The sequence below is a fragment of the Drosophila bipectinata genome, chromosome 2R, assembly GCF_030179905.1.
Source record: "Drosophila bipectinata strain 14024-0381.07 chromosome 2R, DbipHiC1v2, whole genome shotgun sequence".
Lineage (NCBI taxonomy): Eukaryota > Metazoa > Arthropoda > Insecta > Diptera > Drosophilidae > Drosophila > Drosophila bipectinata.
Genome location: NC_091737.1, coordinates 6,901,493 through 6,925,796, shown reverse-complemented (window position 1 = coordinate 6,925,796; position 24,304 = coordinate 6,901,493). Strand labels below are relative to the sequence as shown.

Genomic DNA, 24,304 nt, shown 5'->3' with positions numbered 1-24,304 from the left:
TAGTCTAACTCTTTGAACTACCCATGATGAGACCCAGTTAGTCATAGTTTTCTGGCCGTTAGTCACCCCTGGCACTGCACCGAGCTGGAAACAAAGGCGAATCACTGCCTTGAGGGCACGATTCGATCCAGGGGCGATCTCAGTTTCAATATGAGGCCATCAAATGGGGAATCGTAGCCCGGAACCACGCCCAGTCCCAGTCCAGTTTTTTTTTTTCATTTTTTAGAGCCTCAAGTCAATGAGGCTTGACCATGGGTGGTGGGGACCAAGCGATAAAACTCTGTTTACAAAAGCAGAGAGGGGTTCAAGAAACCCCTTATCATTATGCGTTTTTCTGGGTTATCTAACAAGAGACTTTATGAACTTTTCTTACTTGGAAAGCATTATCTGAGAGTTATTCAAAGTCTAGACTATAGACTAAAGCTAAGAAATATAAGCCCATTTGTGGGCATAATATTAAATAATTCAAGACAATTATTATTTCTTTAGTTAAACAGAAATTGAAATATTTCCGAAACTGCCAGCTGCCAAACAAACACAAAAATCAAATATATCAGATTTATTTGAAACCTCCATAAACAGAAGCAATTAAAACCCAATTAAGAAGCCACAAGCTTGAAAGTAAACAGCAATAAATAAATCAGGAATAAGTATAATTAATGCTTATGGTGATTATATATTCCGGTACCCAGAAGATAATAGTGTGTGAAGGGAAAGTAATTATTATTTCACCAGATTCTAGTTCGGTTCAGACCCTAAAACCTACTAAAGCCCTTTAGTCTAGTAGGTGGGGTGTCCGGGAAAAAGTGAGTGGAAACCGCTTCCAGAAAACAAACAGGCACGGTCGAGTAATTTGCAAACACGCTGAAAATGAAAATGAAATTCAATTGCGAAATTAAATTTCATTGAATTTAATTGCTGCAATGATCGGATCGAACAAACAAAACAAGCCGCGTCGAATCGAACCCGTCTAATCAAAGCCAGCGGAGCGCGAAATCCGCCAATGACTTCTGAACACATTCCTTTCGCCGACTGCAGATGGGATCTGGTTTCGCTATAGCTTTTTATATATGTTATAATACTATATATTCAGTTCTAATCAGTGGGTGTGGTGCGGATTCCGGATGCTGACCGAGGGGGAAGCTTTTGGAAACAATCTCAAGCTCATTATCTGGTTTGAGTTTGAATTTTTGTAAAAAATCAGACCAGAGACATCGCTTCCTTGTATGTATTTCCAAAAGGGAAAGTCATGGGTATAACAAATTACAAATTTCTAAACGAAACCTATGAAGTCAATCCGGGCAAAAAATTAATATTTTATCTTCTATAATTTATTGACCTTTTAGAGCAGCAGAGGTCATTAGCTCGAAAGTGGCAAAAACCTGTGCTTAATATTCCTTTGTCTGTCTTTGATTTATTAAAAAACGCTTTACAAAAAACCTGAAAAGAATTGGGAAATTATCAGCCACAATTTCAAGGTACATATCACAAAAAAAGTATTATTTTTTGTCCCAAAATCCGTACATCGCCAAGCCGCTTTTTATTGCGGGCCTGACCTTAGTCTCCACACAACACCCATCTGCAGACCTAATGGACGTGGCCCAAAAAGAAAAACTAAAAAAGAGTACTTAAAATTAAAGTACGCTAATAGCACGCAAATTATAAAAGAAAAGCATCAAAAAGATTGGCCAACATTAATGGCTTATCGTTTTAACCTTTTGCGGGGCTCTTGTGCATAAAAAGTGAAATTACAAACACGGTTTGTGTGTTCCATCTCTTTCCGCTCCCGGACACTGGGCCGGACACGAGACCTGATCTTGGCCAAGAAGAGGCGCAGATTAGAGCGGCCGAAAGCCCCCTTCTCTGCCCCAACGAAAGTGGCCCGCTGGAGCGACAGAGACGCAGCAACGACAATTTCTTAGCATTAACCTAAATAAAAGTAAAGCAGCCAAAAAATAAAAATAAAAATAAACAAAACCACACACACACACTGGCCGAAACAAAGCGCGGGGAGAATAGAGGTCGAATGTGGGCCATTGTGTCGATTGTCGATTGAATATTTGATGCGACCGGAGAGGCCATGTAATTATGCGCAAGAAAGAACGGTTCAGAAACCGCCACAGCCACACGCCCACCAGCTCACCTTTGCGGCCCTACACTGGGAGAAAATGTTTGGAAAAAATTGATCTTTTTATTTGCATAGCAGCTGAGATGCATGTTTCTTATTTATATTGTTGTACCACTAGGTTTAAAGGTTCTCAGTTTAGGGACTTATTTTCTTCCTTATATGTATATTTTTCATCTGTAACTAATAATAGTGGGGTCCTAATTTGCTTTTCCATGAAAAATCGCTGAAAATTCTTTTATATATTCTTATATGCATGTCTTTATGAAGTTTATTTGACTTATCAAACTATCAAGCATTTTCTTAAACTTTTCAGACTTTCTTTAATATAATGTTATGTGATTCTACTTTTCTCAGAATTTTTATAGGAAATGTATTAATCAAACCCATTTTAATCCAATAAACATTTATTAAACTAAAACCATACACATTAATCAGAGAAAGAAAGAAAAATAGTTTCTTTAAAAGTTTGAGATGGATATTCGAAATGTAATCCTAGGTGATTCATTTTTGTTCGTTATTTTAAACTAAAATAAATATTTGTTTAAATAAACAATGAGCTTAGATATCGTTAGCTGACATCACATTTTTGAGAACATTTTTCACCGTACACCTGTAGGAATGAAACCTGTTGCCCTAAGCCTGAAGCTGAAGCATTTTTCCGACTCGCTGTCGATTGTAAAGTGAGTTGCGTACTTGTGTTCTTGTTATTTAGTAATTTGCCATGCAAAGCACGTGCAATTGTCTGGTAGCAGCCCAGTTCTCTACCCAACTCCCAACCCCCCTTTGGATGACGTAAAACCCAGAATAGACGTATTCTTTAGTCACTACACTGATGCACTCGTCGCGTTCTTGGCCAAGTCTCTGCCCGCCACCGTGAAGGTCTCCGCTGGATTGTCTCGTCATCGTTCTGGCGTTCTGGTTTGGGCATTAGACGCCCGTCTGAGATACAGATACAAAAGTATCTGAGTATCTGAGCCCTGTATGTGTGTCATTGTGGCAATTGATTTGAGTCGCGTGCATGCAACCTGATAAACCATTGTGAGCGGCGTGAATATGAATGTCTTCCCCTCTAGGCCTTGTTACTGTTTCTGGCATGTGCCGAGAATAACTAATGAGATGGCCAAAACGGGCAGAAGTACTTGTCAAAGGCAATCGTAACGATTTTATTGGCTTTATAGCGAAATTCAATAATGCAAAGAGCTTCGGGATGATATTTGCCCCGAAACCTATGAAGTAATTAGATTCCATCCCACCCGTTAACAAGGCTTTTAATTACGCCCATTACGGCCAACAAAATTGGCGAAAAGCGACAGCTAACTGTTTGGCACAACGCAATTCGAATTAATTAGACTTTGTGGGGAGTGTATGGACCACGCCCTGAAATTTCAGAGACTATGCCATGAAATCACTAGATGCCTAAAAGGCCAACCTCCGACGAGAGTGATCGCATTCTGTTCGCGAATGGCGGATGACTCATCCCGGCAATATCTGATGTTTTCAGAGACAAGGCAGGGGGCACTCAATAAATTTTAATTAACACTTGTTGGCCATGTTTCAGGAACATCTTTTGGCCAAGTGGCTGCCGTTCTTCAACTCGCTTTTGCCGCTCGGCTAATACCACTTTTTCCGCCAGAGGAGAAGCTCGTCTTGGCTGTTTTCATTGCTCCTCTTTGGGCCGATTTGTGTGATTAATGGGTGCGTTACCGTTGGGATTTAGTGCGCGACTGACTCCGACTTGAGCCGGGCTCTGAGCCACTAATATTCCACACCCTCCCACTGCCGCCCAGCACCGCCCATGATGCAGTTTCATGCCTTTTCAATTACGCTTCACTGTTTGAATTTTGCGCCACATTTTTTTAATGCTGAAACCATAAAAGTGGGTATGTGTGCGCGAATATAAAAATATACTATAATACGAGTATATATGTATGTGCGAGGAAAATAAAAAACAAAATTGACTAAAATACGAGCCAGGCTGGAAGACTCGCCTCGTTAGCAGCACAATAATATTAAGCCACAGACGAGAGTACGAGCCAGCTCTGAAATTAGTTTCGAATTTTGAAAAACTCACTTCGCCGTGGCGGAGTGGCGGAATGTCTTAGTCACGCCACCTGCTGCAATCCATCGCGGAGCATGGGGCACAAGTGCGGGTAAGTATGTTAGGTAGGAAGGTACTAAGCGCTCTCCAAAACAATTGTATTTTCGGTAAGCATTGGCCAACAAAAGCGCGTTTGTTGCCAAACAGCCAAACACAGTAACTGTGCCAAGTGCTCGCAGCCAAGAGACTGTCAAGGTCGTCTGCAGGTGTTCTTTTCGATGCGAGCATCCATACTTTTATTATCTTTTATTATTTGATTATTTTTATTTAATCAAGGCCTAGAAATCAAGAATCATTCCAATAAATTATTGGTATTTGTATCTATTAGAACACATTAAATCACATATTAAAACACATAACTAATTCATGGGACTCCAATCTATTGTTCTTTGCCTATTAGGGTCTGTTGAAAGTTAAAAAAGTATTTTTAACTATTTTCCTTGCTTTTAATTTTGAAATTAAACTTAAGCCTTCGTAACTGGAAGGACTAGGTTGTCAAGAATAGATGACACCCCTAAAGAAGAAGCTCTATTAGAACAAACTAACCAGAAATAAAGTATTAGGGCCTATATTTACTGTAGCTATGATTTCTACACTTTCTAACTTGATAAAAACTTCTTTATTTCTTATATATTCCCCAGTAACTTAATTAGTATAAATTAATTTGTATTTCCTGTAAAAGAAATTACTCAAAAAACTCTTCGGTTAAAAACCCCCTTAAAAACAACACTCGATAAGGCTTCATCCACAAAATGTATCTTAAAGGCTGGCTTATCGGAAATTACCCATTGAACGCATTCAGAGTGGCCCCATGCAACGCCGGGAAGGGAAATGCAGACAAATGGGAGAAAAACAAAGCAGCCCGAACACATACGATAACTCCATGTCCCGGGTAATATGAGACATAGCTGAGGGAACAAAACATAACAAAATAATCAAAACCGTCGGCGGATAAACGCTTGAGTGCAGGTCAAAAAGGAAGAAGGACCCCGCTCTCCGACACATGTGATGTCCTCGCAAACACTCGAGTTCGTATCCGTCGGGATTGGAGTCGGGGTCGGGGTCGGGGTCGGGGTCGGCGTTGGTGTCGGGGCACTCGAATTGTATCTCATGGATGCGAACCCCCAGCTGACTCATTCCTTGAGATACGAACAGGTTGGCCAACCGCACACACAACCATATCCACACACACACACACCAGCCCACACAACTGAGCAAACATTGCAAATAACACAAACTACGCCCAAGCTCTGAAAATGCATGGAAATTAACAAAACGAAATGGAATAAATGCAAAAAATTAAAAGGTTCGGGATTTCATGGCTTGTTCGACTAAGCGATACCTTTTTTAAATCGATAATATCGCTTTCAAATCCCTATATAGATCTCAGATAGCTACACATAGATTAAAGAAGCTTTTAAAAAACACACTTTTCTTTTCTCCGACCTTATAAGTTAGCCCTTAATTTTTTTTAAGGTTTTTATAGTGGGTGGGAGGGTTTTTATTTGGGTTTAATTTTTACTATAAATATACATATGTAATAACTGACTATATGAGAAATTTTTTTATACCTTTAAAGAAACCTATGAACTGTAGTGTAGTCCAATTTTTCTAATTTCGAAATTTAGGTACAAAATCTGTTTTCCTCTCACTTTATAGTTGAAAAGTTGAGAAATACATTAAAGAATGAATATTTCCATTTTAAGGTACTAGCTATTGATAGCTATTTTCCAGAGCGTTAGTACCATCCAATTAAAAACTATCTCTGCCTAACCAATTAAGCGCAAGGCCTCCCTGCACCTTTATAGGGTACTCCCTGCCAGGCAAAGGCGCACTGAGAAACACAAGACGATGACGACAAAATTTACTTTAGACCAAGCTCAAGCTCAAGCGTTTCTGTCTCCGTCTGGGTCTCCGGCTCCTTGGTCCCTACTCGGCCAGTGCAATCGGCCAGTGAATTCGAACGAAGGGTACTTGAAAAAGTGCATGCGGGTTCATTTCCTGTTTGCTCTTGCCATTTCATCTGGCCCATGGACCTGACCAGGGCGCAACAGGGACGGAAGAGGCTTCGAGCTTCTCTTCTTGCCATTTCTTACCATTTCTTGCCATTTTGCGCCGTCAGCCGAACTCGACGACAAACAACATGCCCAGCATGCTTTTCGCAGACTCGAAGGTTTTTGCCCGAGTATTTTTCATGTTTTCCACCATTTTCTTGTGGGCCGCCTCGACTGGCTTGAGCCAACTTTTGCCTTCTTTTCTGCACTTTGCCCGCTTAGCCGCTCTCTAATTTGCCTTCAGCATTTAACGATCATCGCGTATCGGGCCTCGGCTTTACGTCAGTGCAAATTATATCCACATAGGTTACGATTTTTGACACTTTTCCACTGCCCGGCTTCGGGGCTAACGGTATCCCAAAGCTTGGCATTGTGTTTGTGTGACTTTTGACTACAGTTATTAATGATCGGCTCGGTCCCAGAGCTGGGGGCCAGGAAAGTGTTTATCGGCGGTTCGATTATCAATTACATATCTGCGTATTTTTGGGCTTTTTGCCACATTTACATTTTCATTCGCGGCCTGCTTGATTGATTGACCGTTAGCAGGTTGTCATTTTGATTGCGTTTTAATGCCGACTTATGAACTTTCAATTATTAGGTAAACGAAATTGCCCGTAAGTGTCCCAGGTAATCGACAGGTGAGGTAATGCTCCCGCAGGCTACATCTTACAAAACACTAAACTTTGCAAATACTTTCGTGAGATTGTTTCCCACGTTCTCAAGAACTTGAATTCTGCATGAATAATGAAAGTGATTGTTTTTTTTTGATAATCTAACAGGTTCGGATAACATCTTGTTCAAATCAATTAACTCAGAACATGGATTTTAGCAAAAACATCAATTAAAGATTCAAAAAGTTTTATTTTTAAAAAAGACAATAAAGATAGTACGAGAAAACCTATTTTTTCTTTAATAAAATACTAGATTATCAGACTGTTTCCCCGCTTACCTTTCAGATTTATTCGTTGAATGAATGACGGAGCTGCTAGACACTTTTGGGCCTACTGGAACGGGCCAACATTCAAATTGGTCCAATTGGGCCCGGTTACTCCAACTGCTGGCGTGCTGATCTCGTTAGAATCTAAGCTCGTTTTTTCGTTTTTCGCTTTTTGGCTTCTCTTCGATTGGGCTGGCTGGCTGGTGGGCACTTGGCCGGGGTACTTGTTGCTCTGCTGGACCTCAAACACCAACTCCAAACCCCAGACCTGGACGGCGGCCAGAAAATGGAAACGCGATTAGGGGGGAAAACGGCGGCAACAGCGGCTACAGCGGTGGCGGCGGTGGAAAAACGGGCGAAAAGGGTACACAAAAAAGATGCAGAGCCAGCAGCTCACAAAACGAAAACAATGCCAGAAAAAATCAACATGCACACACTGACACCAAGAATATGTATCTTAAAACTGGTTTAAGATTTGTTGGGGATTTGTTGGCTCGGCCGCATCGAGTGGAGTGTGTGTCTATGTGTGCTGGCCGTTGCTGGAGTGCTTGTACTTTCCAATAACAAACCCAACTTCTTGTTTAACTCTTTGAAAACACACGGATATCAAATCCATACAGATTCTTTGGCTCTGCTCGCCGGCCCCGGCCCTTCGAAGACAACTGTTGCGCGCCTCAGTGGGAGGCGAATTCTGAGGGGGGCAGATAAACGAACGCAGAATCCGACACTCACAATGAAGAGCACTAACTACACTTGATATTTGCTGGATTTGAGTATTTCAAGTTTAATTTATTTGAACTTTTCAAAAAAACACCGGCGAGCACTGGAGTCGATCGCTGTTTCAAACACACTCAATTCAAAAACCGACAGCGGTGCGAACCCACGAATCTCCCGTGACAACCGTCATTCACTGCTACCCGTCAGATACAACTAAAAGTATCCGTCCAATACATTTGAAACTTTTTCGATATGCAATATACATCGCATAAAATCGAGCTGGTAGAAAAATCGATAGTTTTAACATTTTCAAAAAAATCATCACTGACGCTGCATCGTGTCATACCCTAAACACCCTGTGTTGATTCAAAAATGAATATTTACAATATTATCAAAAAACAATTGCACATAAATTAATAATTTTTCAAAGTCAATGAATGTATTTCAAAATCACAATATGGACAAATTTATTTTCAAAAATATAATTTCAGGTGCCGCGATATGTAGAGTAGCCAAAAGGATTCAGCAATAAGGGAATATGATAGTTCAGATTTTCACTACAATCCACCATTATGTCAATTGCCGGATAAATGGTTCTCGTATTATGCTCTGCGAAATAGGCCCCCACGTGAAAAGTCAGCTTGTAAATTCCATGCTGAAACTGGCCAGGCTCCAAAAGTTGGCAACGGCCGTCTTCATTGGTTTGGGCCGCCCGAAGAGGTCTCCACTCATGGATTTCGTCCAGCCTGGAGACGGTAATCCGAACATTTGCAGCAGCCTTTCCAAGCGAAGTGTCCAATACGTGGGTTGAAAATTTGCGTGTATCCATTGCAGCAGAACCAACAACTGGAGATCCGATTGGCTCAAAACACACAATTATATCAAAGATAAGATGCTTTGTCGATAATAAAATCTGTCTAAATAAAATATGGCAGGGATCAGCTGTAAAAGATAGCGAAATGCACGGATAAAAGATAAGAGGCCTTCTCAGGAACTGTTTTTACTCTCCAACAATTATTTTTTTAAAATATATTCAAGGTTTGAAAAGAAATTGCACAGAAATGAAAAATTCTTTTCAATATTAATCCTAAATTTAACATTTAGATTTATACTGTTTACTTTTTACTAGAGGAATATGCTTCAAAATGTTAATGATACTGTAACTGTAATGTCAATTTTAGCTTTTTCCCGCTAATTCATCGGCTGTTTTTATAGAGATGACACTTTTCTGGCCCCTCTGAGACCGACTTGCACGTGTTGTCATTTCAAATTCCATCAGAAAACTTCAAATATTGTTTTCCGAAGAATATGGCTGAAGAAGGTCCCCCTGAAGCGAACATTGACTTTGTGCCCGCCCTGTGCTTCGTGCCCCGTGGCGTGGCCAAGGATCGCCCTGACAAGATTGTGCTGACCCAGGAGGAGTTGGCCAGGATTATCGGAGACACACGGCAGCAGCTGGATGACGAAAGCGACGACGAGGATGGTGAGGGAAATGAGGCGGCTGACGACATGGACGTGGACGACAATGAGGACGCGAACAGCGAGAACCGGAATCCCCAAGATGAGTTCCAATTCAACGAGTATGACAACGAGGAGAATGCAAATGTTACCAGTCTGGCCAATATTGTGACTGCCAGCGAGCAAGTGCCCGATGAAGACGAGGACTCCGAAGCCGAGGATGAGGTGATAAAGCCAAGTGACAATCTGATCCTGGTAGGTCACGTCCAGGACGACGCCGCCTCGATGGAGGTTTGGGTATTCAACCAAGAAGAGGAGGCGCTCTACACACACCACGACTTTCTACTTCCCAGTTTCCCGCTTTGCATCGAGTGGATGAACCACGATGCTGGAAGCGAAAGGGCCGGTAATATGTGCGCCATTGGCTGCATGGACCCGATCATAACCATTTGGGACTTGGATATCCAGGACTCTATTGAACCCACCTTTAAGCTGGGCTCTAAAGGCAGTCGCAAGCAGAACAAGGAGCAATATGGACACAAAGACGCCGTGTTGGATCTTTCCTGGAACCGCAACTTCGAGCATATTCTGGCCAGTGGCTCGGTCGACCAAACTCTGATCCTCTGGGATATGGATGAAGGACAGCCGCACACCGTCATCACTGCCTTCGACGAGAAAGTCCAATCGCTGGAATTCCATTCCACAGAGGCCCAAAGCATCCTTACCGGCTGTGCCGACGGATTTGTGCGACTTTTCGACTGCCGTGACGCCGAAGCAGTGAACTCCTCGAGCATCCAGTGGAAGGTGGCGGCTGGAGAAGTGGAGAAGGTTCTGTGGCACCCCACCCAAGGCGACTACTTTGTTGTGGGCACCAGTGACGGGAGCTTGCACTACGCCGATAAGCGGAAACCCGACGAATGGCTCTGGTCAGTTAAGGCACACAACGAGGAAATCTCAGGGGTGTGCTTCAACAGCCAAGTGCCCAACCTACTGACCTCCACTTCCACGGAAGGCACGCTCAAGGTGTGGAACTTCGATACAACCGAGGCCAAGCACGTCTACGAGCACGAGTTCAATATGGGTCGCCTTCAGTGTATGCGACAGTGTCCCGAGGATCCCTTCACGCTGGCCTTTGGCGGGGAGAAGCCCCCGCGCTGCGCCATCTACAACATCAAGAATTCGGTCGCCGTGCGCCGAACCTTCGGCATACCGGACGCGGATTAGTTGATACTTTCTGTATGTTATGCACTTGTGTATATCCAATTCTTTAAAAATAAATACGATTTAGGTGTAAGGACCCAACACTATAGACTTCTCAATGTACATTTATGAATTTATTTTTTACAAACTCTAATCCAAGATGTGTGATATAAAACATTAATCTTAGATGTTTCGTGCGCTGCTTACAATTAGATTACGTATAGCGACTAATCCTAACTCTGATCCTAGCTCTTAAAGAGACCCACGCACATGAGCAGGTTGCGGCGGGTGAAGTGCAGGTTGATAAACGGAGAGTTCTTACTCGGAAACGTGCGCAGCAGGTATACATCCTCGTCGTTCTCGTCCTGGTGGTTCGACACAGTTATGTGGTTGCTGATATAGTCATCGGTTACCTTATGGAAGTCCCACAGGGTCAAGTTGTTATCCAAACCGGCGGCTGCCAAAATAGTTCCATCGCGACTGAACGTGATTGTGGAGACGGTGCTGGTGTGGCGCAGCAGAGTGGTGACCAGTGAACCGCTAGACAGATCCCAGACTATGATGTTGTGGTCCACAGATCCGGAGGCCAGGTACCGCCCACAGGCCGAAAAAGCAAGCGAACTTACAGATCCCTTATGACCCGTCATCAAGCGCACCGACTGGCCCGTCAGGTTGTCCCACAGGCGCACAGTGCGATCACTGGACCCGGTGGCCACGTAGTTAGAATTAGGATGAAACTGCACGCAATCCACGTCGGATAAGTGGCCGACGAAGACCCGCAGAGCCTGATTCGAGTCGGTGGCCCACAGACGAGCTGTCTTGTCGTACGAGCAGGACACGAAGTAATATCCGTGTGGTGCGAAACGGACATCCCACACGGGATAAACGTGACCTCGGTAGGTGACCACGCAGGACCACGTAAGCAGAGACCAAAGCCTAATCGTGGTATCCTCAGAGCACGACAGCAAAAGGTTCATTTCTGGAGCAAAGGCACAGCGATAGACGGGCCCGGTGTGACCCAGAAATGACCTGGTCGTCTCCCCGCTCCGATCGTCCAGCATGCGGGCACTTATGTCGGCAGATTCTTTGTCCAACTCCCTCAAGGCATCCGCATCCTTGAGCGCACGCAGCTTAGCAGGTGTCAGGGACCAAATCCTCACGCTTGAGTCGCCAAAGCCGCACGCCAGCAACGTGGAGTCGTCTGAGATCTCGGCGCATGTCACGCCCTGATGCGAATTTAGGACCGTGTAGAAGACGGCGGAGGGAAGTTGATCCTTACTTAGGGCCAGTCGCTTGCCGGCCTCCCTCAGAGCTTTTAACTTAATCAGCTTATCCGAATCCTTGAGCTCGGGTAAGGGAATTCTATCGATGGAGGGAGCATTTGGATCCGACTTGGACTTTTTCGACAAGAGGGGATCTTTTTTAGGCTTTTTCTTCTTTGGACGATCGGGGGCATCCGGGTCGTCGTCCTCCTCCTCCGGCGCCGGAGCTGGTGTGGTCAGCGTCTGAAAGTCTACCTCCTTGAGCAGGCCGTAGTAGACCCGCATTTTATTGTCTTGCCGCTTGGCTTCTCCGATGTGGGACCCAGCCGTGGCTACGCACTGAAGCTTGTTGCGAGCCATTCCTTCGTAGGTGTCGAAATGCAGGTATTTCGACACAATATCGGCCACCACCTCCTGTCGGCGATCCTGGATATGACGCTTGAACAGTGAATGGGAGTCCCTGGACATTCGGATAACGAACTTATCCTGTTCCATGGCGACTACCAAGTCGTTATCCAGCAATTCCTCTGGCTTTGAGAGAAGAAGCAGGTTAAAAAGGCCCTCCGTGTAGTAGCCATCCAGATCGCACTTGTACTTTTCAATAAAGTTCTTTGCCTTATCCCTCAGACCGCTGGCGAGCATCTTGAAATATATCTGAACCAGAATGGGGTACAGCACCATGGACAGCTCGTGCTTGTATATGTCTAACGAGTCTTCCACGAAGGCGCGCAGCTCCTCATAGGCCTGCTCATATTGTTGCGCGTCGAAGCCTTCGTCGCCAATGAATTTTGCCAGTGCCTCTGTCGCATTCGCCTCTGTAACCGCCGACAGCTTCGCCTTCTGCGGAAGGTCATGCTCTCGATCCTGATCTCCATCTGCAGGTCGCAGAGCAGAGTTGAGCACCTGCTGTACTTCGGCTTCACTTATAGAACCCAAATCCTCGGGCCTCAAGTTGGCCTCCTGGCACAGTAGTTCCTCCGTATTCTTGAAGTTGTATTTCTTCAAAATGTTGCACAGGGCGATTATATCCTTTGGCTTCGGCTGTAGGGTGCCGTTCCCGCCATTAATATTGCTCATTTCTAAACTCATTTGCGGCGAAAATAAAGTTTTATGCTCCTCCCGTATTTTGTTTTTCTTGTGGTGTGCCCAGACAACTAAAAACGATGGCACACCGCGGAGATTTTTTAATGGGGAAAATACCAAAAATACTGCACAAATTTAACAGAGCTATGCTGTTAAAACGGGCCAGAAAGAAAATCATTGTTGACCCTTCTTTGAATATTATTATTTCTAAAAAATGTATTTAAAATAAATATATAAAATAAGTTTCAGATTAAATTTAATTGATAAGATAATATTTTGAAAATAGGTTTTCTCGTGTCACGTCCCTGCACGCACATCCCAATTTGGGCATACCATCTCTTACCTAAACCATAACATTCGTAAGAGATGAAGAAGAGATTAATTATAAAAAAGGTAAAATATATCTTAATGGGGGAATTAACGCAATAAAATGCATTATTATGTCAATGCGCTTAACTGTATAAACGGTATTAATCTTGCCATTGCTTATTTCAGTGTAATTCAGTGCCACCCCTTCCAACTCCTTGAACTTTGACTTTCCGTGTCTCAAAACTAACCCTTGTACTTGTGCTTTTTGTTGTGATCGTCGCTCTTTTGTGTAATAATGAATGAAAATGATAACATGGTAGGTCAGATGCGGCTGTATTTTCCCTATATGTTAATAATCCATTGAATCCCAACAGAAAAAGATATCCAGCAAGCGGAATTCGCTGGCATTGGATCAACAGGATCCCAACCAGCCGAGGTACAGCTTCTCCGGACGCGTGCAGGAGCTGATTGAGGGCTATAACTCTGCCGTACAACTGCTGGCGCCAAAATGGCCCTGGTTCTTCTACCCCGGATATCTGACATATGCCGTATACTGGCGTTACGCCAAATATTACAAGGGCAAGTTGATGCTGACGCCCATTCCGAATCGCTTATACGATTTGCTAATTAAAAACGAACTCATAAAGTCGGAGCACCTGGTTTTCGCCAGTCAGGAGGTGTACGATAATTATGCAGAATCCCCAGACGTCAACTTTGTTAACATCGTCATTCGTGGAGGAAATAGAAAAGCTGAGAAACTGACCAATGGAACATCAACGCCTCAAACAGTTATTAAGCAAATGCTGCAGGAGGCTCCACATACCATAGTGGCCCAGATACTCCCTGTGGCTCAGTGCCAACCCAACTGCCTTTATATCCAGGTGAGTACCTTTGCATATACTGAGCTATTAATGTTAATAGTATATTGTTCCCCTTAGGAAAACTTTTATGGCAACATCCTGGAGCGCTTTCGCATCCGCTCCAACTGTTGGGTGCAGCTAGAGCACTTTAGTGAAGAGCAAGCCATACCGAGTATTGCCACCAAAGCACATGTCTACATGCTGGCGGATCCACATGAGTTGCCCGCCGAAGTGACTGAACTGATACTGAGCAACTACTTTAACACCCCACGTCTCCTACATCGGGGACACACCTATCGTATAGAGGTGAATGCCGATCTAGTGGGAACTTCTGCCTATGCCCATTACTACCTGATATTCGCCTATCTACGCCATGTGTTCATAAAGTGCATACATCTAGAGACGAAAGGCAGCGAGTTTGAGCTCCAGGCAGTGGTTGCCAAGAACTTTAGCAATCTGGTCCAGGTGCCCCACGCACACAGTTTCCTACCTCGCCAAGTGCTGGATAAGGTAGCCATCGTGGAGAACTTCCCAACTGGCCTACGAAGGCCTTACCAGCTGCTGCGTTCTTCGGTGGACGCCTTCCTGCCTAAGAAGTCAGCATGTCTCTCTTCAAAACATATTTTTCCTGTGTTCCTGCTGCAGGGCGAGCGCGGAGCCGGCAAAACCAAGCTCATTAACGCTGTTTCCCAGGAGTTGGGCATGCACCTTTATGGAGTAGATTGCGCCGAGATTGTTTCTCAGGTTCCCTCGCATACCGAAATGAAACTAAAAGCTGTCTTTGCCAAGAGTTTAGTCAGTGAACCGCTCATAATATGCTTTCATAACTTTGAGGTCCGTAAAAACTTCCATTTTTTTCTATAAATTAATTCAAACAGTATTTTTTTAGATTTTTGGCATTGATAACGAAGGAAATGAGGATCTGAGGTTGCTTTCGGCCTTTCATGTGCAGGTGCAGGAACTCTTTACGAAGGATCGCAAGCACCCTGTTGTTGTGGTGGCTTTGACGAGTGACCGACACCTGAAACCCATGATCCAAAGCCTCTTTCTAGAGATCATCAGCATTGAAATGCCGAGCAAAGAGGAGCGCTTCGAGATTCTTCGGTGGATGCATGTTCGCGAGACCTTTAACGACATAATCCATAACCAGAAGGCTATCGATCGGCTGCCCCTGTTCTCACGCGAAAACCAGTCCCAGTTCATGTCGCGAGTAAGACCCAATTGGCGCAAGACTCTGGACGTGCTGCAAGAGGTGGCCTCAAAGTCTCAAGGATTCCTTCTGGGCGATCTACAACTGTTATACGATAATGCTGTGCGGCTGAAGAGCCGGCAGCGTTTGGGCAGGAGTACCTTAGATCTCTCGCACTTTGCCAAAAACTTGAGCGACATGCAGAGCTCGTTTGCAGACAGTTTGGGAGCTCCAAAAGTGCCGAAGGTCTACTGGTCGGACATCGGCGGTCTGGCCAAGCTAAAGGATGAGATCCAAAGCAGCATCGGACTGCCGCTGAAGCACGTCCATTTGATGGGCAAGAACCTACGTCGCTCGGGCATACTGCTCTACGGACCTCCGGGAACGGGAAAAACACTTGTCGCCAAGGCAGTGGCTACGGAGTGCAATTTAAGCTTTCTTTCTGTTCAGGGCCCGGAGCTCCTCAACATGTACGTGGGTCAAAGTGAGCAGAATGTGCGCGAGGTATTTTCTCGTGCCCGGTCGGCAGCTCCTTGTGTTCTTTTCTTGGACGAGTTGGATTCCCTGGCCCCGAATCGAGGAGTAGCTGGGGACTCTGGAGGTGTCATGGATCGCGTGGTGTCGCAGCTTCTAGCAGAAATGGACGGCATGAGCGATGGGGATACGAGCAAGCCCATATTCATACTGGCAGCCACCAACCGTCCGGATCTGATAGACCCTGCCCTGCTACGTCCGGGTCGTTTTGACAAACTCTTCTACGTGGGACCCTGTTCCACTGCTGAAGACAAGGCAGCCGTGCTGCGCGCTCAAACCCAGCGATTTGCTTTTGCTACTGGGGTAGACATGGACCAGATTGCGGAGAGCCTAAAGAGCGAGATGAGCGGGGCGGACCTGTATTCCATCTGCTCGAATGCCTGGCTTTCGGCAGTGAGGCGAACTATTGATAGACACTTGGGTGGCTCTCTCTCGGAGAAGGAGCTTCTGCCGGAGAATGTGATCGTGGAGTCGGAAGACTTCACCAAGTCCTTCAATAAGTTCGTGCCCTCGATCAGCAAGACAGATCTGGAGTACTTTAATAACCTTAAGGCATCGTACAGTGTTTGAATTCACAATCGGATGGTTAACTAGTTCTAAGAATGAGTTTTTATAAACAATTTTCTTTGTTTTTCAATAAACCTGTTAATAGTTCACAAACCGCAACGACGGAACCACCTGTAAGTGCAACCCACCCATGAAATCGAAAACCAATGAGTAAGTCTTTTGTGTAAATGGCACATTAGTCGTTCGGGAAAGAAGGAAGAAGGTACGTGTTGTCCATTAACCTTGATCTTGCCAAAAAAAAAAGCGAGAGTCAGCACTTATCACCTCAAACTTGATCGGCTACCCCCCATGTAGAGCAGGGAATCTGCGTCGTCCCGTTTTGGGGTGATCTCTGCAAGACCTGTCTGCCTCTCTGCTGGGATTAGGTGAGAGCTCCCTTATCAGTTGCAGCCGGCAGACAGCCTGCTTGCTTATCGGTTTATGGACCCAGCTAAGGCAAAGCTCTAGATGCTGGAACGTAATCTCCGTGGGTTTAGTTCTAGTTTGGGCGGTGCGGCGAAAGGTGTCGACAAATATTGTATATTTCCATTGCCTAGATTACGTAACAGATATGGCTTTGGTGTGTGTGGAGGATTTCGAGAAGAAGGCAGAGGCTCATTTGGAGAAGAATGCCCTGGACTACTACAGAAGCGGTGCCGGAGAACAGTTCACTCTCGGGTTAAACCGGGAGGCGTTCCGTCGTCTACGTCTACGACCGCGCTGCTTGAGGGATGTCTCTCGCCTGGACATTAGCTGTGAAATCTTTGGGGAGCGGATGAAGTGGCCCCTGGGCATTGCTCCTACTGCCATGCAAAAGATGGCTCATCCGGATGGTGAGGTTGGCAACGCCAGAGCCGCCGGAAAGGCCGGCTCCATTTTTATACTAAGCACGCTGTCTACCACTTCGCTGGAGGATTTAGCAGTCGGTGCTCCAGAAACCATTAAGTGGTTCCAGCTGTACATCTACAAGGATCGGTAGGAGACTTGTCTTGTTACTTTTTTCAACCAATTTATGTTTGCAAATTTTAAAATTTTAGTACGATTACCGAAAAACTTGTACGTCGTGCCGAGAAAGCAAACTTCCGGGCTCTTGTGTTGACCATTGATGCACCGATCTTTGGACATCGTCGCGCGGATGTGCGCAACAACTTCAGCTTGCCCTCGCACTTAACCCTTGCCAACTTCCAGGGCATTAAAGCCACTGGCGTCGCCAGTGCCAACATGGGTGCCTCGGGGATCAACGAGTACGTGTCCAGCCAGTTCGATCCCACTATCTCCTGGAAGGATATTGCATGGCTGAAGAGCATCACGCACCTCCCCATTGTAGTGAAGGGTGTATTGACAGCCGAGGATGCAGTTTTGGCCCGTGAATTCGGATGTGCCGGCGTAATCGTATCTAACCACGGAGCACGTCAAATCGATACGGTTCCAGCTTCGATTGAGGCTTTGCCAGAGGTTGTTCGAGCCGTCGGCGACGATTTGGTTGTCATGCTGGATGGAGGCATCATTCAGGGCAACGATATCTTCAAAGCCTTGGCCCTCGGAGCTAAAACTGTCTTTGTAGGCCGCCCAGCCGTATGGGGGTTAGCTTACAATGGTCAGAAGGGTGTGGAAGAAATGCTTAGCATCCTGAGAAAGGACTTTGAAATCACCATGGCTCTGATTGGCAGCCAAACTCTAAAAGACATCCAACCCTCTATGGTGGTGCATGAATCGCAATATGCTAAACTTTGACTTGTAAATAAAACCCCTTTTATATTTTTATCTTTCATGAATATCCAATAAACAAAATAAAGTAATCTTAGTATCTTACAATTGGATTAATTTTAAAAATATCCAAGCCGCCACCAAAGAAATTATTTCATATTACAAACTTTAAATTCTTTGGAGTTTGGCGCTAACATATAAAACACGTGGCAACGCTGACCGCGGATAATGTTTTCGATATGTTATCGATAATACCTTATCGTTTTCGGCGTTTTCTTATATGTTCCTCCACCTTCAGTAAATAAAATAAAAAGCATTTTTTCAAAAACATGTTGGAAGGGTGGTATTGTCGGTCCCTAGCCAACCAGGAGGGCGTCGTGAAAGAGGAGCCCCAGCCGCCGGACAGCGACGAGGAGCCAGCAGCGCCGGTAGGGGGCCGTTCACAGGTGGCTGTTCGAGGAGGAGTAGCCGCCAGCTCGTCCTCGGCTTCTGCGGGGACAGGAACAGTGGCAGTGGATTATAAGGAGCGCTACAAAAACCTGAAAAAGAAACTTAAGTTTCTTATCTACGTAAGGGACTCTGTTTTTACATTGACGGAAAGAAACTCAAAACTTTTCATGTTGCAGGAAAACGAGTACTTCCAGGATCTGCTGCACACCAATCAACGTCGACTTCTTAAGGTCTCGAGAGATCGCACTTTTCTTTTGGACAGACTTTTGCTGTACGAGAAGCCCGCCAAGGACTCTAGCGACAGCGATGCCACCGACAGCTCAGACTCTGAGCCAGCTTCCACTTCCGGGGCGGCTGGAAGCTCCCAAACACCCAAAGAAGCCATTCGCAAGAAACACAAGGACAAGGGAGGACCTGGAACGCCAGGAATGTCCCCGCACATGACCACAGTGGGTGCCACGCGAGGCAGGAGACGCAAAGTTTTGACTGGAATGCATCCCTCCAACCAGGGAATGCAGGCTGCACCCAAGAGACAGCTTACTGCCACAGTTTCCCCATCTCAGCAACAGCAACTAATGCAAATGAGCACGGTGCCGAAGGATGTCTCTCCTGGGCTAAGTACAGCGGAAATTGCACGACAGCTGCAGGAGCGACGTCCAACTCCAATCGAGCTAATGAGTCAAGAGTGCACCTCGGCCACTGTCCCCACGACCATGCTCAGCGATGAAAGCCCCTCCAAATGGTAATAAAATTTATTTTTTTTGTGAAATTTGTTTATTCTATACTATTTTAATATTTCAGCTATTCGAATGAGACACTGCACCACCTGATGGGAGAACATTCGCCGTCGCATGAGGTTGCTGCCGAGGAGTGCGTGCCGATGGAGTACACAAGTTAATATAAAAACAACTATCATTTACAATTATTATTAGAAATTAAACTAACAAGAACCACATTTTCGCCGCGTATTAAAACCTGTGGCAGATCTCGCTTAATTTCGACGTTTTTTCTGTTCAGGCTCTTCACATTTAGCTTCGGAAGCGAGATGCCTAGCTCCTTGAACCTCTCGCTACAATCTACGGATTCGTCGCAGATATTCTGGTGTCCATAGTTATGTTTTCTTCTCCTCCAAGTCTCGGTGGCATTTCGCAGAAGTAGATTCCATTGCTTGTCGAAGGCCACCAACTCCCCTTCCACGCTTCCACCAACTTTTCCTTGCTTCCGAACAACCACTCGAATTCGTGTTGCCTCAGTTGGCTGCGTTTTGTCCGAGGATGGCACACAGCTTTTTAAAAGGGCTAGAGGTCCCGAGGATGCCTCCATGTATGTGAAAATATTCCGCCTATGTTTTTTGTTTAAAGTTCTCAACGTGGGCATCTGATGAAGCTCAAAACGGCGTTCTGGCACTTCGAAATTCGCTAATTTCGGAATAGATTTGGGCTTTTTCTCGACCGTTTGAGGCGAACTGGTTGCCGGTGTTGAATCTGATCCTGTGCTTGGTGGAGGTGCGGATTTTTGCCGCTTGTTTAATTGCCAAATTCCAAACTTTTTAAAGGCACTATCGAAGGCGGCCAAGTTCTGGTATAGAACTTTAGGCGCTGTCTCCGTAATCTTGTAGCTGGGTTCATAGAGGGCACGTAGCGGATTAAACTGCTCGCTGCCCACATCCAAATCAGGATCGGGATGTGATTCTCTGCGAGTTGAATCTGATTTTTCCAAAGTTTCATCCTGAAGTTGTTGATCAGACATTTTGGGAAGGATCATGAATTGGCGAAGATCATGAATTGGCGGTTACCTTAGAAATCCATATAATATAAACAGAACATTTTTAATTCTTTAATTCTAAGGCTTGCAGTTTGGCCCCATGTGCACTACCGTGCACAGTGAAATAAACAAAAGAATACCGGCTCGTTTTTAACAATAATTTCAAGAAGAAGAAGAAAGTCAGCAAACATCCAAATTAACTCAGGGTTGCAACGACGAGAGCTTGGCGGTTTTTTCAAATTAACATTAAAAGCTTGCGTATAAAAAGGCTTGTAGTTTGAACTATTTAATTTCTTTCAGTAAAAAATGTTATTTTAGAAAAGGCCTTTAATTAAGATAACAATTAAAATGAATTACCAGACTTGTATTAACAAAACAAAACGACTTTTAAAGAGTTCATCACAAATTGTAAAAAAGAATGTGATACATACTTTAAAGTTTAAGACCGCCACTTTAAAATTAAATCTGTTTAAAATCGGGATCAAGTCCAGCCTTAATTTATGTACACACAGTTACAAAGCAATTTAAAGAAAGCTTTCTGCGATCCGCCACCAATCTAATCAGTGGAGCTTTTAACGCGGAGAAAGCAACAAGTGATCAGCAAGCAACAAGGAGATGGCAGGTGTGGGGAATCAGAAAAAGGGTACTGAAATCGTAGTAATTCCAAATATTCATTAGCAAGCGCGAATAATGCGTCCTTTGACCTAAGCCCCAAGACCCTCATTGGCGTGGGTGTTGGACTGGTGGCCGTTGGCGGAGCAGGCTTCCTGCTGTACCGCCACCTAACCCGCGATGTGATGCCCCAAAAGTGGAAGCGCGTGGGCACCGTCGAACGGATTCACTTCTTTCCGGTCAAGTCGTGTGCACCCATGCAGATCTCAAAGTCCGACCAGGCGTTCGATTGTGATGTGCTCAGTCTGTCTTTCGAGGGCGTCAGGGATCGCACCCTGATGGTAGTCAACGACAACAACGAGATGATAACAGCGCGCGTTTATCCCCACATGACTCAGATCCATTCAAAGAAGATAGGGGATACTAAGATCCTGTTCAGCGCCGCTGAGCTGCCTGATCTGGAGCTGGACTTTGAGAACCTGGAGAGTCCTGGCAAGGATGTGCACACCTCGGTGTGGGGTGTGCCCATAGATGTGATGGTCTGTGGAGATCGCTTCAACAAGTGGTTCTCGCAGGCCATCCTCAAGAAGGAGAGTGGCTTGAAACTGGTGCATTATCCTTATCCCATGCCTGTGAGGACAACCAATCCCCGATTGAAGAGCATGCCTTACCTCAGGCAGGAGGACTCGGTTGGCTAAAAGTTGTATTCCATAAAATGTTCCATAAAAGCTAAATATTTCTCACCCAGGGCACCTTCAACGATGCCACCAGTTATATGCTTATGAACCTGGCGTCCGTGGCCGATTTAAACACTCGGCTGAAGAATCCTGTTGACCCGCTGCAGTTTCGAGGTAATTTCGAGCTGAAGATGGACAAGGACTTACCTTACGCAGAGGACAACTGGAAGTGGGTGCGCATTGGGGAAAATGCAGTTTTTCGATCGGTTGCGCCTTGCACCAGATGCATCTTTCCGAACATTGACGTAAATACGGCCCAGCGCGATAGCGATGGAGAGCCGCTCAAGACGCTGAGAAGGTGAGTCACCCAAAGCAAATACAAAACAATGAAATTCTTCTTATCACTGGCTTTCCCTCCTTCAACAGCTATCGTTTGTTCAACTATAGCTCGCCGGCTCTTGGCATTCATTTGGGATTGCGAATGCCGGGCAAGGTTAAGACAAACGACGTGGTGTATGTGGAGGACAATTGAACGCTTTGCTGGCATTTCGAACATAATCCTGTATACTTTCGCATTTATTAAATATAACATATATAGTGAGGGTACCGTAGAGTTTGTATGCAAATATACATGTGTTATGGGCCTATAACAATACATAAACAATAAGAGAGGGGTTCAAACGCACGACTGCCAGAGGAGGCCGCCACAGGCCATGCTCACGATCACATAAATGATGAAGGTTATCACCAGTCCAACCACCACATAGATGCGAATGTTCTTCCAAAACATTTGTCTCGCCAAATTTCGCGAGGCCTTGCGGAATGCAACGGACTGCCAAAGATAAATAAATAAATATCTTTCCCAACCAAGTTGGTTTCAACTTACATTATTGCTCAAATTTTCGGTCTTGTTGACAAGCAGCTCCAGCTTCTCACCGCGGTCCCGCAGACTGTCTGCAAAAAACGAAAAATCGGTGCTTGGTATCGTGTTTCAAATTCAGACTGTATTAGTAACCAACCAATATTTTTAATCATAATGTCTTTAAGCTCCTCAATCTGGCCATGAGCCCTCGAAATGGTGTCAACTTCTCGAGAAGAGCTGAAGTAGACCATTTGCTGCGCCAGGACTTTCGAAAACTCTGTATTCATGGCATAGGCGATGGCCGTCGCCACCTGCAGCCCATACGTCTGGATGAACCGGTGCTTTATATCCGCAAGAAAGAGAAAAGACCGCGACCGGTCAAACTCCTAAAAAGAAACCATTATTGATTAAGCAGCGCGGCAAGTGGGTCGCCGGTTCGTTCACCCACATTGTCAGTGATGCACATGTAGACCAGCTTGTTCTCGCAAGTGTAGTGGATCAGGTAGTCGCCGTGAGTGTAGGTGGTCTTGCTGTTACGCAGGTCAATCCGCTCGATGATGTGCTCCGTAACTTCTCCAAAGTTTCCGACGCAATCGGCGAACTTTGCCAGGGGGGTCGTGCCCCGCGAGATGACGCTGTACAAAATCGGCATTATGCAGCGGGTTCTTCTTTGTCTGAGGTGGGGGTGCGGTCGTCCAGCTTTTTAACTCTTGGGCTAGCTGTTTATCGGGAAAACCAACAAAGATGCGTCACGTCACTGGTTCCTGCTGGCGATCCGAACAGAATCTGTGAAGTACTCTTAAGATAAGGGATGCAACTACTTATTTATAGCGAGCTAATTCCACGAATAAAGGCGTTTGTTTAAATAAAAAGTGCTACGCATAACAAAAATAAGCGACAAAGCGTTGTACCTGTTTTACTCAATTTTATTGCTTAGTCTTTTAGTGGAAAGCTTCAGATCACATTTTTGTTTGGCAGCACTTTTGTATAGTTTGGTCGCACACTTTAAACCATCACGATCCTCTATTTGCAATTATTCTTCACTTTTGTAGCATAATAAATATTGGCGACAAATATTGAGATGCACTTTTACATAAGTGTGGCCAAGTCGTCATAGGCATAAATCGCACAAAAAATACCTTTTACACACTATTTAGTGTTGGAAAATGTATACATTCTTTAATTTGAATTTTGTTTTTCAAAAACAAGCTCACCCGGGAAAGTCGTATTTTTTAAACTCCTAAGAGACCTAATTTAAGACATAATCCTTTGATTATATGTATATAAACAATAATAATTAAACAATTTTCTTACAAATCCATCGTATTTAAAAAAGAATTAATGGAGAATTAGTGTAAATGGCAACGAATATTGGGTTGTACTTTTAAATTTTAACAGTCCTTATTCTTATTAAACTTATTTGCTTTGCGTTAAAGCGACTAAATAAGTCAATGGTTCAGTTAGAGCGGGTCGAGCCAATGTTTGGGTAAGTAACAGTTTTTATTACTTGATACATATACTTAAATCGGATTGAAATATGTAATTTGTTAATGAAATATTGAAATATTTGTAATAGAAATAATTATATGCTGTTATAGCTAACTATAACCACTAACCAGGTTAGCTGACCTTTAAGTTAATTACAGTATCATGTTAAACCATTTTGAATTAAAAATTCCATGCTTTTATCTTCAACAACAAAGTTTCCCGGAAACTGTAGAACATATTACAGACGGACAAGCTTATATAGGAGTTGATCCTGATCCTGACCAAAAATAATACCCTCTGCCAGGGTATAAAAAGTTATGTATACATGTAAGTACGAGTACTCTAGGGATGCCTGATGGGCGACAAAGT

General features: G+C 44.6%; 10 protein-coding genes across 15 annotated transcripts in view; 5 read left to right on the top strand and 5 right to left on the bottom strand.

Moving 5' to 3' along the window:
• The window catches only part of LOC108132109 (serine-rich adhesin for platelets), a 37,750-nt gene extending 29,608 nt beyond the window's left edge, over positions 1-8,142 (bottom strand). The window contains exon 1 of the mRNA XM_017251367.2: positions 7,230-8,142. The gene's annotated coding sequence lies outside the window, so the exon portion shown is untranslated. The remainder of the gene's footprint in view (positions 1-7,229) is intronic.
• Positions 8,143-8,351: 209 nt separating this feature from the next.
• LOC108132154 (5-hydroxyisourate hydrolase) lies at positions 8,352-9,033 on the bottom strand. Its single transcript, XM_017251458.3, has one exon. The coding sequence runs from the start codon at positions 8,761-8,763 to the stop codon at positions 8,422-8,424; it is 342 nt and encodes a 113-aa protein (XP_017106947.1). The 5' UTR covers positions 8,764-9,033; the 3' UTR covers positions 8,352-8,421.
• A 111-nt stretch (positions 9,034-9,144) lies between these two features.
• Positions 9,145-10,694, top strand: nclb (no child left behind). The gene has a single exon (XM_017251457.3). It carries the CDS (start codon positions 9,243-9,245, stop codon positions 10,614-10,616), a length of 1,374 nt encoding a protein of 457 aa, XP_017106946.2. The 5' UTR covers positions 9,145-9,242; the 3' UTR covers positions 10,617-10,694.
• Positions 10,695-10,704: 10 nt separating this feature from the next.
• Positions 10,705-12,996, bottom strand: Taf5 (TATA-box binding protein associated factor 5). The gene has a single exon (XM_017251456.3). It carries the CDS (start codon positions 12,941-12,943, stop codon positions 10,838-10,840), a length of 2,106 nt encoding a protein of 701 aa, XP_017106945.2. The 5' UTR covers positions 12,944-12,996; the 3' UTR covers positions 10,705-10,837.
• A 181-nt stretch (positions 12,997-13,177) lies between these two features.
• On the top strand, positions 13,178-16,533 carry Pex6 (peroxin 6). 2 transcript variants are annotated; one of them, XM_017251511.3, is made up of 5 exons: positions 13,178-13,330; positions 13,433-13,562; positions 13,621-14,127; positions 14,185-14,940; positions 14,996-16,533. In XM_017251511.3, exons 2-5 carry the CDS (start codon positions 13,542-13,544, stop codon positions 16,397-16,399), a joined length of 2,688 nt encoding a protein of 895 aa, XP_017107000.2. In that variant the 5' UTR covers positions 13,178-13,330; positions 13,433-13,541; the 3' UTR covers positions 16,400-16,533. The 2 variants fall into 2 exon arrangements, with proteins under 2 accessions (XP_017107000.2, XP_017106999.2); XM_017251510.3 differs by lacking the exon at positions 13,433-13,562 and having other exon boundaries at positions 13,264-13,330.
• Positions 16,534-16,635: 102 nt separating this feature from the next.
• On the top strand, positions 16,636-18,190 carry Hao (Hydroxyacid oxidase). 2 transcript variants are annotated; one of them, XM_070278524.1, is made up of 3 exons: positions 16,636-16,761; positions 16,933-17,350; positions 17,413-18,190. In XM_070278524.1, the coding sequence occupies exons 2-3, from the start codon at positions 16,947-16,949 to the stop codon at positions 18,107-18,109; spliced, it is 1,101 nt and encodes a 366-aa protein (XP_070134625.1). In that variant the 5' UTR covers positions 16,636-16,761; positions 16,933-16,946; the 3' UTR covers positions 18,110-18,190. The 2 variants fall into 2 exon arrangements, with proteins under 2 accessions (XP_070134625.1, XP_017106728.2); XM_017251239.3 differs by lacking the exon at positions 16,636-16,761 and having other exon boundaries at positions 16,875-17,350.
• A 145-nt stretch (positions 18,191-18,335) lies between these two features.
• Positions 18,336-19,527, top strand: LOC108132192 (uncharacterized). Its single transcript, XM_017251515.3, has 3 exons — positions 18,336-18,651; positions 18,709-19,274; positions 19,334-19,527. Exons 1-3 carry the CDS (start codon positions 18,412-18,414, stop codon positions 19,428-19,430), a joined length of 903 nt encoding a protein of 300 aa, XP_017107004.2. The 5' UTR covers positions 18,336-18,411; the 3' UTR covers positions 19,431-19,527.
• Lsm11 (U6 snRNA-associated Sm-like protein LSm11) lies at positions 19,445-20,465 on the bottom strand. The gene has a single exon (XM_017251518.3). It carries the CDS (start codon positions 20,294-20,296, stop codon positions 19,445-19,447), a length of 852 nt encoding a protein of 283 aa, XP_017107007.2. The 5' UTR covers positions 20,297-20,465.
• Positions 20,466-20,822: 357 nt separating this feature from the next.
• On the top strand, positions 20,823-22,191 carry Marc (Mitochondrial amidoxime reducing component). Its single transcript, XM_017251519.3, has 4 exons — positions 20,823-20,918; positions 20,975-21,597; positions 21,657-21,943; positions 22,012-22,191. The coding sequence occupies exons 1-4, from the start codon at positions 20,912-20,914 to the stop codon at positions 22,115-22,117; spliced, it is 1,023 nt and encodes a 340-aa protein (XP_017107008.2). The 5' UTR covers positions 20,823-20,911; the 3' UTR covers positions 22,118-22,191.
• Vamp7 (Vesicle-associated membrane protein 7) lies at positions 22,141-23,562 on the bottom strand. Of its 4 annotated transcripts, none has more exons than XM_043210891.2 (5): positions 23,359-23,562; positions 22,896-23,264; positions 22,605-22,833; positions 22,472-22,539; positions 22,141-22,417 (listed from the first exon to the last, which is right to left on the bottom strand). In XM_043210891.2, exons 2-5 carry the CDS (start codon positions 23,097-23,099, stop codon positions 22,262-22,264), a joined length of 657 nt encoding a protein of 218 aa, XP_043066826.1. In that variant the 5' UTR covers positions 23,100-23,264; positions 23,359-23,562; the 3' UTR covers positions 22,141-22,261. The 4 variants fall into 4 exon arrangements, with proteins under 4 accessions (XP_043066826.1, XP_017107009.1, XP_017107011.1 ...); XM_017251520.3 differs by having other exon boundaries at positions 22,896-23,245; XM_017251522.3 differs by having other exon boundaries at positions 22,896-23,214.
• Positions 23,563-24,304: the final 742 nt, after the last annotated feature.